The following is a 14,065-nucleotide window of genomic DNA, read 5'->3' as shown; positions in this document are numbered from 1 at the left end:
GCATACAAATTTCTCAAGAGGCAGATCAGGTGGTCTGGTATTCCCTTCTCTTTCAGAATTTTCCACAGTTTATTGTGGTCCACACAGTCAAAGGCTTTGGCATAGTCAATAAAGCAGAAAGAGATGTTTTTCTGGAACTCTCTTGCTTTTTGCATGATCCAGCGGATGTTGGCAATTTTATCTCTGGTTCCTCTGCCTTTTCTAAAACCAGCTTGAACATCAGAAGTTCACGGTTCACATATTGCTGAAGCCTGGCTTGGAGAATTTTGAGCATTACTTTACTAGCGTGTGAGATGATTGCAATGGTGCGGTAGTTTGAGTATTCTTTGGCATTGCCTTTCTTAGGATTGGAATGAAAACCCCTTTTCCAGTCCTGTGGCCACTGCTGAGTTTTTCAAATTTCTGGCATATTGAGTGCAGCACTTTTGCAGCATTATCTTTCAGGATTTGGAATAGCTCAACTGGAATTCCATCACCTCCACTAGCTTTGTTCGTAGTGATGCTTTCTAAGGCCCACTTGACTTCACATTCCAGGATGTCTGGCTCTAGGTCAGTGATCATCCCACCGTGATTATCTGGGTCGTGAATATCTTTTTTGTACAGTTCTTCTGTGTATTCTTGCCATCTCTTCTTAATATCTTCTGCTTCTGTTAGGTCCATACCATTTCTGTCCTTTATTGAGCCCATCTTTGCATGAAATGTTCCTTTGGTATCTCTGATTTTCTTAAAGAGATCCCTAGGTTTTCCCATTCTGTTGTTTTCCTCTATTTCTTTGCATTGATCCCAGAAGAAGGCTTTCTTATCTCTTCTTGCTATTCTTTGGAACTCTGTATTCAGATGTTTATATCTTTCCTTTTCTCCTTTGCTTTTCACTTCTCTTCCTTTCACAGCTATTTGTAAGGCCTCCCCAGACAGCCGTTTTGCTTTTTTGCATTTCTTTTCTATGGGAATGGTCTTGATCCCTGTCTCCTGTACAATGTCACGAACCTCATTCCATAGTTCATCAGGCACTCTATCTATCAGATCTAGGCCCTTAAATCTATTTGTCACTTCCACTGTATAATCATAAGGGATTTGATTTAGGTCATATCTGAATGGTCTAGTGGTTTTCCCTACTTTCTTCAATTTAAGTCTGAATTTGTCAATAAGGAGTTCATGGTCTGAGCCATAATTAGCTCCTGGTCTTGTTTTTGTTGACTGTATAGAGCTTCTCCGTCTTTGGCTGCAAAGAATAGAATCAATCTGATTTCAGTGTTGACCATCTGGTGATGTTCATGTATAGATTCTTCTCTTGTGTTGTTGGAAGAGGGTGTTTGTTATGACCAGTGCATTTTCTTGTCAAAACTCTATTAGTCTTTGCCCTGCTTCATTCAGGATTATATGTGGGATCATAGAATTAACACAGCCTTTATATAGGAATAACTGTTACACAACTGGTTGCTTACTCAATCATTTCTATGGCATGACTTGGAAATCTTTAAAAACTTGGAAATGAGTATATTTTTCTAGTGACTTGGATAAAATAATCATTTAGGAAAAGTTCCCAGCCATCGACTGATCACTTCATTGTAATTATATGTATTACCTTATCCGTGATGGAATGTTAAGAAGAAAACATCTTAAAACTTTTGGGTTGATTCATCTTGGACGTAACACCCCATCAGATTTGATTAACATCCACCTTTAGGGACTATTGGCAGGCAATTATGTATTAAGGTGAAAAAATTCTGTTTAAAAGCTTTAGTTCTACGTTGAAAAGGTGTTAACCAAGAAAGAAACTTAGGTTGAATGTTGAGCTAGCACGTGTCAAAAGGTGAGAATGAATCCTTTGGACTTAACAAAGCAATGGTGTATGTTTCTACATCCTGGGGTCTTGCTTCTGATCAAAGACCCAGTGTCCAGAGTGTCCCCTTAGGACTTTTCTATCCTGAGTCCAAAGTGCATGACTGTTTGTGGTTATGGTGAAGTGGAGAAGGGGCCTGACCTTTACTGAGTGGATTGGTGGTTTGATTTGTCAGAATGTGTGGATGAGTTGTCATTGACCTTGTTTTGAGATGAAGAAACTGAGGTTGGGTTGCTCATCTGATGTCAGTTTTGTGAGGGACTGAGATGCAGTCTGCTGGCTCCAGACTCTCCATTTGACTCACTCACAGGCTGGGCTGTGGCCCAGGTTCCTGAGATTTGCTCTGCGAGGGGCTGGGTCACCCAGAGTACCTGCCTGGAGCCCTGCCTGTGGTCACTGGGGTCCCAGACTCACCCATTTGCTTCCCTGGAGGGTTGTGGACCTGTGGGATGAGACTACAGCTGAGTCCGTAGAGCTCTACATTTGAAATGCAGGAGTAGTTTTTTTTTTTTACTGTGGAAAAAATTTAAGGTTAAATACTGAGGGTGTCTTGACTAAGAGAACTGATGGATCCTCTGAGCCACTGGATGATTTCCACTGTGATTTGGGCCATTTGGATTCTGTTCTTTTACTTTCATGTTTGGAAGGTGTTCAGTCCTAATGAAAGAAAACTTGCTTCCTGGATGGAACTGGGAATGTTGTAGAGAGTGACGGAGGCCATGCTGACATTTATTTTATATCTAACATTCTTTGGGAACAAGCGTCTAGCAAATGCACTCTGGCAAAAATTACCAAGAATCTATTAATTTTTTGTTGTAAATATTTGCATCATTAATTATAAATAATCACCTAGAAAGCTAAGAATGTACACATTTTTAAATGACATGAATCCCTCTTCTCCCATTCCTAAATAGCCATAAAATAGTGTTTTAGTTTATTCAGGTTTTGAAATCTCAGTATTACTCAGTTGTTTTCCTTTATGAAACATGTAAATAATTGTTAAGCTGAGTTTTAGAGGAAAAGACTTATCTGTTGGTGCCTCCTTCACTGGGCTGATTTTAAGAATTTTTTGTAGCAGTAGATTCAAATTTGCTGCTGATAAATTTAAGAACCTAGTTGGATTAATTGACTTATGTTTATTTAATTTTTATTATTGATTTGGCATTTAAACTAAAGATCTTTTGTCTTTGTCTCACTGTTTTCAAAATATGTTTTCAGTTTGAGGTACTTCATTAATGTGCTTTTGGTTTCTGTACCTTTTACATTTGTAGGTGTATTCGCCAGGCCTTGAAGGAGAAGATCACAATTTTAGTCACTCATCAGTTGCAATACCTAAAAGATGCAAGTCAGATTCTGATATTGAAAGATGTAAGTAATTTCTAGAAGTCTGTGGAATTGCTAGCCCTCAGATGTGTTGGGAGAAGGCAACGGAAACCCACTCCAGTAACTCTTGCCTAGAAAATCCCATGGACGTAGGAGCCTGGTAGGCTGCAGTCCATGGGGTCGCAAAGAGTCGGGCACGACTGAGTGACTTCACTTTCACTTTTCACTTGCATGCATTGGAGAAGGAAATGGCAGCCCACTCTAGTGTTCTTGCCTGGAGAATCCCAGGGACGGTGGAGCCTGGTGGGCTGCCCTCTATGGGGTTGCACAGAGTCAGACACGGTTGAAGCACCTTAGCAGCAGCAGCAGGTGTGTGGAAGGACGGACCTCCTTTCTGGTCATTTTCCTTGGATTCATGATAAACACCCTCTTCTCCCTCAGTTTTTCATCCCCTTCTTCTCAGAGCTGGTGTTCACACCTTGGAGGATGAACCTAAAGCTCTGTAGAAATGTCACTATTACACTCTAAGCCATATAAACCCTAAAGTGCATAAGAGTGCAACCACAGGATTATTGAATCATTAATGCTCTAATGAAGTGTGTTGAGGATAATGATGCAATTTTATTTAGAACTTTTTATTTTCCTCTTCCATGACTAAAGTCAAAGTGTATTACTTACAAATTAGAGATTCTAAGATCTGTTGGTATCCAAGTGATTGTCATACCTAGGTTGCCTAAAGAGCATATTCCATTAACACCAGAAATGAGGTTGGGTATCCGAGCACCTAGATCAGAGACACCCACTCTGCTGGTGTCTCCAATTGCTGGTCTCACTGCCCAGGTCTCTTGTGTGTGCAGCAGGAGGACAAGGCCCTGCCTTCATGGGGCTCCTTTTATGGGGAGGATGTGACAAAGAGGGTGACTTCCTGGCTGTCTCCTTGAGGAGCTGGTGCCTCCTGGGGTCTGAGTGACATGAAGGTGGGGGCCACACAGTCACCTGGGGGAGGGAATCTGAGGCAGGGGGTCCTAAGGAAGGAGCTGACCTGGCAGGTTGGAGGAACTACAGGAAGACCAGCATGTCTGAGGAGAGTGAGCAGGGGATGTGGAGGAGCTGGTCTCCTAGCAATGGCCAGGGGACCGGAAGTGGCATGGAAGTCTTGGATGGTCCAGAGCAGAAGAGGGATGTGGTCTGATATCAAATTTGAGAGATTTCTATGATGGTCACTGGAGGGGTGACAGCAGAAGCAATTCCAGGTCTTAGTAAAGCTGAGAAGACAGAAGTGTGGGCTCAGGCTAAAGTATCAGCTTCTAGAGCTGCTGTAACTGGGTGACTGCAAAGTACTGCAGTCTGTGTGACTTAAAACAGTAGAAGATTATCGTGTCCCTGCTCTGGAGGCTACGGGTCCCAAATCCAGGTGCTAACAAGGCCGTGCTCTCCCTGAAGGCTCCAGAGAAGAATCCTTCCTTCCAGCCTCTGGTGTTTGCCGGCCTTCCTTGGTGTTCCTTGGCTTCCAACTGCAGTACTGTGGTTTCTGCCTCTGACGCCACTTGGCCATTGTCCCCCTGTCTGAGTCCCTTCTCATAAGAACATCAGTCATATTGGATTTAGGGTCACCCTGCACCAGTGTGACCTCATCTTACCTTGATTACATCTGCAAAGACCCTGTTTCCAAATAAGGTCATGTTCACAGGTGTCACGTTTGAACTTATCTTTTTGAGGAGGGAGCACCATTCAACTCACAGCTCCTAGCATGGTTGGGAGGTGGGGTGGAGATTAGTGAGAAGTTTTCAAACTTGGTGGTAGTTTGATGCTTCACTTTTTGGCTCATTTACATCTGGGCCTCAGCATCTTTTTCTTTAACCCTGACTGTTCCACAGGCCCTTGGTCAGATCCTTGACTTATGAAATGAATCTCTGCTCCAAGAAAGATTATTAAAATACAGAACCTCTGTCTCTCTGGAAGCAGTTTCATATGTCTGCTCTAGGAATGTGACTCCTCTCCACTCCTCTAGGAATGGGGAGAGGAGCTAAAGTTTTTCAAGCTTGAGAGGAGTTGATTTCATATACAGAGGGGGCACTTCTAGTGTGTAAATCCCAGTGTTGACAGTGTTATGAGCACAGGATTAGTGGGCAGGAGAATAACCTATTTACCAGTCCCTAGATGTTTTAGAGTCCCCTGTTGCTTCCTTTGAGGGCACTGCCCCCATTTTAGTACTAACAAAACAACTATTTGTCCACTGGTGAGCACTCCTGGATGAGTTGGAGTCCATCCTCACTGTCGGGTTCTTCTCTCATGGCAGAGGGGAGATGGCTGCCCCCTTGTCCCCTTGGGATTGCCAATGCTTGGCTGCTGAGTGAAATTTCTGTCTTTGTACTTCTAGTCATTTCATTGTGCATATTACAGATAAAGTAGTGAGTGGTGATTTCATTAAAGAGGTGTGTGAATTTTGCCTCCCAAGTGGAACAAGACACAATATATCCTGCATAATTTTCTAGTTCTGCAGTATCAGACAGTACCCAGATGCTTCACTGGGTTTCTTCCAGTGGCTCACCTAAGGACACAGGGGGAGAGGGGTCCTAGCTAGGGTCCTGGGCCATCTTCTTACACCTGACCTGCATTAACCAGAGCTGCTCTCATTTGATGAGTTTTGCATCCTGAGAATTTTTTCCCTAATGTTTTGTTTGCCACTGAATGATCACCTGCATCTCGTTTCAGGGTCAGAAGTAGTGAAACATCTGCACATTATTTTGACTTTGTAAGGGAGGGAAACTGCAAGGATGTGTCCCACGTGTTCAAAGAACATGATTAGATTGGCTGTAGTTTAAGCAGCTGCCTGATTGGGGAAGCCTGGTTGGTTGCTTGTGGTCTGTTGGTGCGAAGTTTTCTCTTGGATCTGTGTGCACTGATTGTGGCTTAGGTTTTGGTTTGCTGGCACAGACTGTCAAGGCATTAGAGCCATCTCAGCCTCATGGCCTCTTTGTTTAATGATTTTAACAGATGGAATATTGAATTTTCCTTTGGGAACTTCCTTGATCCTTCTGTCTCTCTAATGCACTCTAAGTCCTCCAAACAGTTGTAAAGACCATGAATATGCAGCTTATGGGTTCTCTGTTCAAGTCTGGTTCCTACGTGTCCTGTCCCAGCTGGGCATATGATACTGTGACATTGACGGTGGTCAGTGAAATTTGATGAGCGACTCTTACCTATGCAGATGTGCTTGTGCCCACCTCTGTGTCAGTAATTTTCTTTTCTGCAACTCTGCCCAGCGATTTTTTTTTTTTTTTAATTTTGCTTGTCATGTGAGGTTTCTCTGAGTTCTCTTTTTGTCTCTAGAGACTATGCTGATCCTCCCAGCAACTTCTGTACTTCTTGCTTCCCTAAATGCCCATGGTAGTTTTGTGAATGGCCTCCATTTTCAACTCACAAGCACACATTTCTTTCAAATACCCCAACACTTAACACAGGGTTTGGCAGAGAACAGAACGCTCAGTTCTGTTTGAGTTGGCTAGATTTCTCAACAAGAATTCTAGACCCAGGAATCTTTTATTTTCTTCAATAATCACAATTTAAGACCAGATAACTTTTCTTGATTAGTATTTCAGTTGGTTTAATATTATTGAGGCTTCCCTGGTGGCTCAGATGGTAAAGAATCTGCCTGCAATGTCAATCCCTGCTGCTGCTGCTAAGTTGCTTCAGTCGTGTCCGACTCTGTGCGACCACATAGACGGCAGCCCACCACGGCTCCCCCATCCCTGGGATTCTCCAGGCAAGAACACTGGAGTGGGTTGCCATTTCCTTCTCCAATGCATGAAAGTGAGAAGTGAAAGTGAAGTCGCTCAGTCTTTTCTGACTCTTAGTGACCCCGTGGTTTGCAGCCTACCAGGCTCCTCGGTCTATAGGATTTTCCAGGCAAGAGTACTGGAGTGGGGTGCCATTGCCTTCTCTGGCTTCAATCCCCGGGTCAGGAAAATCCCTGGAGAAGGGAATGGCAACCCACTCCAGTATTATTGCCTGGAGAATCCCATGGACAGTGGAGCCTAGCAGGCTACAGTCCATGGGGTTTAAACAAGTCAGACACAACTGAGCAGCTAACAATATTATCAAATGTAAATTAATTCTGCTCAATTTTTTTTTTTTTTTAATTTTAGGACAAAACGGTGGAAAAGGGGACTTACTCTGAGTTCCTGGAATCTGGGGTAGATATTTTTTCCCTTTTTGAGAAGGGAAATAAGCAGCCTGCATCATCTCCAGTTCTAGGAACTGCTACTCTGATCTCTGAGTCTTTGGTTCAGTCTCTACCATCTCCCAGACCCTCCTTAAAAGATGCAGCTCCAGAAGACCAAGATGTGAGTTTCTATCCTGCAGGATGCCTAAGTCTGTCTGCTCTTGGTGGCCTCATGGACCATCAGTCTGCTCTGCTCATGACATCTTTATTTGTCCTAAAGTAGGCTCTAAGGTTCCCAAAGTCTTATTCCATGGAATGGATAGAAGAACATGAAAGGAGCAAGCCTGCTTGGAGTTCCCCTTTGGGTGTAGGTTAGAGAATCTTGTGGGGACCAGGAGTGGGTGCACTGCTGTGAATTTCTGCGTGCTTGTGGCTCACACTGAAATAAGAACTCTTCAATTTACCATAGTTACATCCTACTTGCTCTGGTGGCCCCCAGGGTCCCTTATGCATCCAGAGGCTTAATGTGAAGACACCCTTAGGCCTCCTGTGATCACATTAAATCAGCTTCTTTTCCTATATGCTGGAATGTCTGGCACTGCAGGTGACTGATGGTAGTATTTTGCCCTATTGTCAGAGGTAACATGTGCAAAGGACCTGACACATGGTAGACACTTTGGAGTTATTTTCTATCTTCACCTTTCTTACCAGTGAAGACCAAGAACCACATCTTACCCACCTTGAATCCCAGTGGCCAGCGTAGCACTGCAGACATCCTAGCCTCCTGTAACTGTATAATATAGTTTAAGTCCTCCAGACAGAAATGCACTAGATCTTCCTTAATAACATACACAGATATTTCTCAATATCCAAACCCAGGAGCCTGGATAATTCTGATAAGCATTCAGATTAGTCATTTGGTGTCTAAACTTAGGAATCACTCTCTGAAATTTAATAACCAAATAGACTCAGATCAAGAGTCCCCCTGCTATCCAGATTCTCACGACTCTAACCCACTGTGTGAACTCAGTTTACTGCATTTGTCTAATATTTTGAGCCCCAACTACATTTAAACTTTCTATCATCGAGTGATACAAGTCATCTAGAGAGTTACATTAATTCCATATCATTTTACATATTATTTTAGAACAAAATTCTGCATTTGTCCTTGAATCAGGTAGGCTGTACTTGTGCTGACAGTCATGATTGACTTTAAGCAAAGTCATCCAGCAGTGCATAACCTTGTGCAAATGATGTTTCCTTATTTCTAATAGATTCCTAGTAGTGGGATAGCTGGGTAAACACCTATGTGGTTTGGCCAGATATTCCCACACCCTTCTCCATAGGAGATGGACCATCTTGTTCTCCTACCAGTGTGTGAGACATGTCTCTGTTTCCCACAGCTTTGCAGTGATGCCATTGTTGAATTCTTGAAATGTGGAGTTCATCATTTAAAATTTCATCTCTCACTGCCATTTTCCCCTTCCAGACTGAGAATATACAGGTTACACTACCTCTAGAGGACTATTTGGAAGGAAAAGTTGGTTTTAAGACCTATAAGAGTTACTTCACAGCCGGTGCTGGCTGGCCTGTCATCACCTTCCTTATTCTAGTCAACATCGCAGCTCAGGTACGTAAGGGTGTTTATTTTGGTTTGTGCACTCAGATTGATAGTTACATCCTATTTATACTGTATTTATTTTATAATTATTTTTAGATATGTGTATTAAGAGATTTATTTTGAAAAACCAGCTGAGGTTGTGCATTCTAGCTGGGTGAATTTGAAATCAGGAAGGCAGGTCTGCAGGCTAGAAACTCAGGCAGGAGCTGACCTTGCTGACCTGAGGCAGAATTTCTTACTCCTCCTGGAAGCCTCAGGTATTGCTCTCCAGGCCATTGTCTGACTAAACAAGGCTGGCACAAAAGTTGTTACTCCATCTTCCAGTCTACTTGGATTTGTATTGAAATACATTAATGAAGAGCTGACTCATTTGAAAAGACCCTGATGTTGGGAAAGATTGAGGGCAGGAGGAGAAGGGGACAACAGAGGATGAGATGATTAGATGGCATTACCGACTCAATGTACATGGGTTTGGGTCAACTCTGGGAGTTGGTGATGGATAAGGAGGCCTGGCATGCTGCGGTTCATGGGGTCGCAAAGAGTCAGACATAACTGAGTGACTGAACTGACTGACATTACATGTGGGGAGCAGTGTCTTCTGGGGAAAAGGGGATCTCTTTTAAAGATATTAAAATGTATCATGCCCTCCCCTGACCTGTGGTCATCTGGAGTGTGGGGCTTGGTGCAGACCTGAGCTGGAAGGACCGTCTCTGTGTTCTGGAGCCTTTCTATCCCCCATGCTAGTGAGCGGGGTGTGAGGGCTCAGTAATGTCAGTGTGTGAATGACTGCTGTTTCCTGTTCCAGGTTGCCTACATCCTGCAGGACTGGTGGCTTGCATTCTGGTGAGTGATTCCTGGTCTGACCCAAAGTGCTGAGAAATTGGGCCGGGGTGGGGCTTGTTTAACCTCCACTTAGGACCATCCAGTAATTTCCTTGAAGAAAAAGTAAACTTCTTGTGGGTGGAGTGTGATCACTTCCTGGTCTCTCCCCATGTTCCTCTCTTTAACAGCTTCTCCACAGACAGTTTGTTTTCTTTTTTGTTTTTGAACTTTTTGTTTTGTATTGGAGTATAGCCAGTCAACAATGTTGTGATAGTTTCAGGTGAATAATGAAGGTACTCAGCCATATGTATGCACGTATCCATTCTACCCCAAGTCCCCCTCCTATCCAGGCTGCCACAAAACATTGAGAGAGTTCCATGTGCTATGCAATAAATTCTTGTTGGTTATCTATTTTAAATATAGTGTGTGCATGGCCATCACAAACTCCCTACTATCACTTCCCCTTCAGCAACCATAAGTTCATTTTCTAAGTCTCTCTTCATAGGCAGTTTTGAGAACTGAAAATCATCATTCAGATTTTTAAAAGGGAGACACACAGAGGGTCTTGTGAGCTGGGAAACACTTTCCAGCATGAAACATGTTTCTCAAATTGAGGTAATTTTTTTTTTTTTTTACATTTGTATAAATTCTATGTTTATGTATAGTGTAATATTTTTTCTTCCCTGTTCTATAGGACGGATGTACAAAGTGACCTGTATTCTGGGGCATTAGTAAAAGAAGATGTAAATACGATGATCATTCTGAACTGGTGCTTAAGAGTTTATTCAGGTAAAGTTGACTCATCTGCTCTATTATATCAGAGTTTAGGGTACTTACAATGAGTCTGTGAACAATGAGGGCTTCCAGAGTAATTCAGTAATGTCTTAACAGATTAACTGTCTGAGTTGCATTTACTCTGAGAATTGATTAGAATTATTATTTTAAAGACCTACTAGAAGAAAAGGGGTTGAATGAAGACTCTTAATTTACTCTGCACTGGATGTTGGTAGTTAAACCAGGATTGCACATTCAGCAAGTCAGCCACTGGATATACGTGGCAATTGTTTATTCTAATATGTTGTTTTAGCTAAATCTGATATTGTTATATGGATGGGCAAGGGGATTAGAAAAGGATCCTCACCCTGTGGTTCAGGTTATTCCAGTTCTGTCCAAATAAGCCTTGGCTTTTATTGATCTTAGATGAAAACCTCCGGCAGCATGGGCCCCAAATAAAAGCATTATTGCCTCCCAGGTATGCATACTTCCCTTCACCACACTGCTCATCTCCTGGGCTTCACTAATTACTTGAGAAGCTAAACAGGGGGATCCAGTGTCTGGGATTAGATTCCCTCTCTTTCTTACCTTGAGATTACAAGTTATCTCCTCTAGACTGTGTGATTATTTTAATATTTGGCTTTCCAGACTAATATTAACTAATACTAACACAAGAATGTTTAGAATATATATAGCATTAAATACTATTTAATGCATATGTTCACCTAAAATTTTAAATATATTCTTTATCCATTCATCTGTTGATGGATATTTAGATTGCTTCCATGTCCCAGATATTGTAAATAGTGCGGCTATGAACATTGGGTTCATGTGTCTTGTTGAATTATGGTTTTCTCAGGGTACCCGAGTAATAGGATTGCTGGGTCATCAGTTCAGTTCAGTTGCTCAGTCGTGTCTGACTCTTTGAAACCCCATGGATTGCAGCATCCCAGCCCTCCTTGTACATCACCAACTCTAGGAGTTTACCCCAAATCATGTCCATTGAGTCCGTGTTACCATCCAACCATCTCATGTTCCGCTGGCATCCCCTTCTCCTGCCACCTTCAATCTTTCCCAGCATCAAGGTCTTTTCAAATGGGTCAGTGCTTTGCATAAGATGGCCAAAGTACGGGAGTTTCAGCTTCAACATCAGTCCTTCCAATGAACACTCAGGAGTGATCTCCTTTAGGATGGACTGGTTGGATCTCCTTGCAGTCCAAGAGACTCTCAAGAGTCTTCTCCAACACCACAGTTCAAAAGCATCAATTCTTCAGTGTTCAGCTTTCTTTATAGTCAGACTCCCACATGACTAATGACTAATGGAAAAACCATAGCCTTAACTAGATGGACCTTTGTTGACAAAGTAATGTCTCTGCTTTTTAATATGCTATCTACATTAGTCATAATGTTCCTTCCAAGGAGTAAGCATCTTTTAATTTCATGGCTGCAGTCACCATCTGCAGTGATTTTGGAGTCCCCAGAAATAAAGTCAGCTACTGTTTCCACTGTTTTCCCATCTATTTGCCATGAAGTGATGGGTCTGGATGCCATGATCTTAGTTTTCTCAATGTTGAGTTTTAAGCCAACTTTTTCACTCTTCTCTTTCACTTTCAGCAAGAGGCTCTTTATTTCTTCTTCACTTTCTGCCATAAGGGTGGTGTCATCTGCATATCTCAGGTTTTTTATATGTTCTCCTGGCAATCTTGATTCCAGTTTGTGCTTCCTCCAGCCCAGCGTTTCTCATGATGTACTCTGCATCTAAGTTAAATAAGCAGGGTGACAATATACAGCCTCGACATACTCCTTTTCCTATTTGGAACCAGTCTGTTGTTCCATGTCCAATTCTAACAGTTGCTTCCTGACCTGCATACAGATTTCTCAAGAGGCAGATCACATGGTCTGGTATTCTCATCTCTTTCCAAATTTTCCAGTTTGTTTTGATCTACACTGTCAAAGGCTTTGGCATAGTCAATAAAGCAGAAATAGATGTTTTTATGGAACAATCATGCTTTTTTGATGATCCAATGAATGTTGGCAATTTGATCTCTGGCTCCTCTGCCTTTTCTAAAACCAGCTTGAACATCTGGAGGTTCAGAGTTCATGTATTGTTGAAGCCTTGCTTGGAGAATTTTGAGCATTACTTTACTAGAGTGTGAGATGAGTGCAATTGTGTGGTAGTTTGAGCATTCTTTGGCATTGCCTTTCTTAGGGATTGGAATGAAAACTGACCTTTTCCAGTCCTGTGGCCACTGCTGAGTTTTCCAAATTTGCTGGCATATTGAGTGCAGCACTTTCACAGCATCATCTTTCAGGATTTGAAATAGCTCAACTGGAATTCCATCACCTCCACTAGCTATGTTTGTAGTGATGCTTTCTAAGGCCCACTGACTTCACATTCCAGGATGTTTGCCTCTATGTGAGTGATCACACCATTGGGATCATCTGGGTCATGAAGATCTTTTTTTGTACAGTTCTTCTGTGTATTCTTGTCACCTCTTCTTAATATCTTCTGCTTCTGTTAGGTCAATACCATTTCTGTCCTTTTTTGAGCCCATCTTTGCATGAAATGTTCCTTTGGTATGTCTAATTTTCTTGTAGAGATCTCTAGTCTTTCCCATTCTGTTGTTTTCCTGTATTTCTTTGATCACTGAGGAAGGCTTTTTATCTATCCTTGCTATTCTTTGGAACTCTGCATTCAGATGCTTATATCTTTCCTTTTCTCCTTTGTTTTTCATTTCTCTTCTTTGCACAGCTATTTGTAAGGCCTCCTCAGAGAGCCATTTTGCTTTTTTGCATTTCTTTTACATGAGGATGGTCTTGATCCCTGTCTCCTGTACAATGTCACGAACCTCCATCCAGAGTTCATCAGGCACTCTGTCTATCAGATCTAATCCCTTAAATCTATTTCCCACTTCTGCTGTATAATCATAAGGGATTTGATTTAGATCATACCTGAATGGTTTAGTGGTTTTTTCTACTTTCTTCAATTTAATTCTGAATTTGGCAATAAGGAGTTCAAAGCTCCCGGCCTTGTTTTTGCTGACTGTATAGAGCTTCTCCATCTTTGGATGCAAAGAATATAATCAATCTGATTTTGGTGTTGACCATCTGGTGATGTTTGCTATGACCAGTGCATTTTCTTGGCAAAACTCTATTAGTCTTTGTCCTGCTTCATTCTGTATTCCAAGGCCAAATTTGCCTGTTACTCCAGGTGTTTCTTGACTTCCTACTTTTGCATTCCAGTCCCCTATAATGAAAAGGACATCTTTTTTGGGTGTTAGTTCTAAAAGGTCTTGTAGGTCTTCATAGAACCGTTCAATTTCATCTTCTTCAGCATTACTGGTTGGGGCATAGACTTGGATTACTGTGATATAGAATGGTTTGCCTTGGAAACGAACAGAGATCATTCTGTTGTTTTTGAGATTGCATCCAAGTACTGCATTTCAGAGTCTTTTGTTGACCATGATGGCTACTCCATTTCTTCTGAGGGATTCCTGCCCGCAGTAGTAGATATAAT

General features: G+C 42.1%; 1 protein-coding gene across 1 annotated transcript in view; it reads left to right on the top strand.

Annotated features, from left to right (window-relative positions):
- The window catches only part of LOC139186162 (ATP-binding cassette sub-family C member 4-like), a 183,774-nt gene that overhangs the window by 64,549 nt on the left and 105,160 nt on the right, over positions 1–14,065 (top strand). The window contains exons 14-18 of the mRNA XM_070799967.1: positions 3,115–3,211; positions 7,315–7,512; positions 8,821–8,961; positions 9,758–9,795; positions 10,469–10,563. Of these exons, the coding sequence (XP_070656068.1) occupies positions 3,115–3,211; positions 7,315–7,512; positions 8,821–8,961; positions 9,758–9,795; positions 10,469–10,563 (569 nt within the window). The remainder of the gene's footprint in view (positions 1–3,114; positions 3,212–7,314; positions 7,513–8,820; positions 8,962–9,757; positions 9,796–10,468; positions 10,564–14,065) is intronic.

This window comes from Bos indicus, chromosome 12 (assembly GCF_029378745.1).
Source record: "Bos indicus isolate NIAB-ARS_2022 breed Sahiwal x Tharparkar chromosome 12, NIAB-ARS_B.indTharparkar_mat_pri_1.0, whole genome shotgun sequence".
NCBI lineage: Eukaryota > Metazoa > Chordata > Mammalia > Artiodactyla > Bovidae > Bos > Bos indicus.
This window is presented reverse-complemented; position numbering and strand designations above follow the sequence as displayed.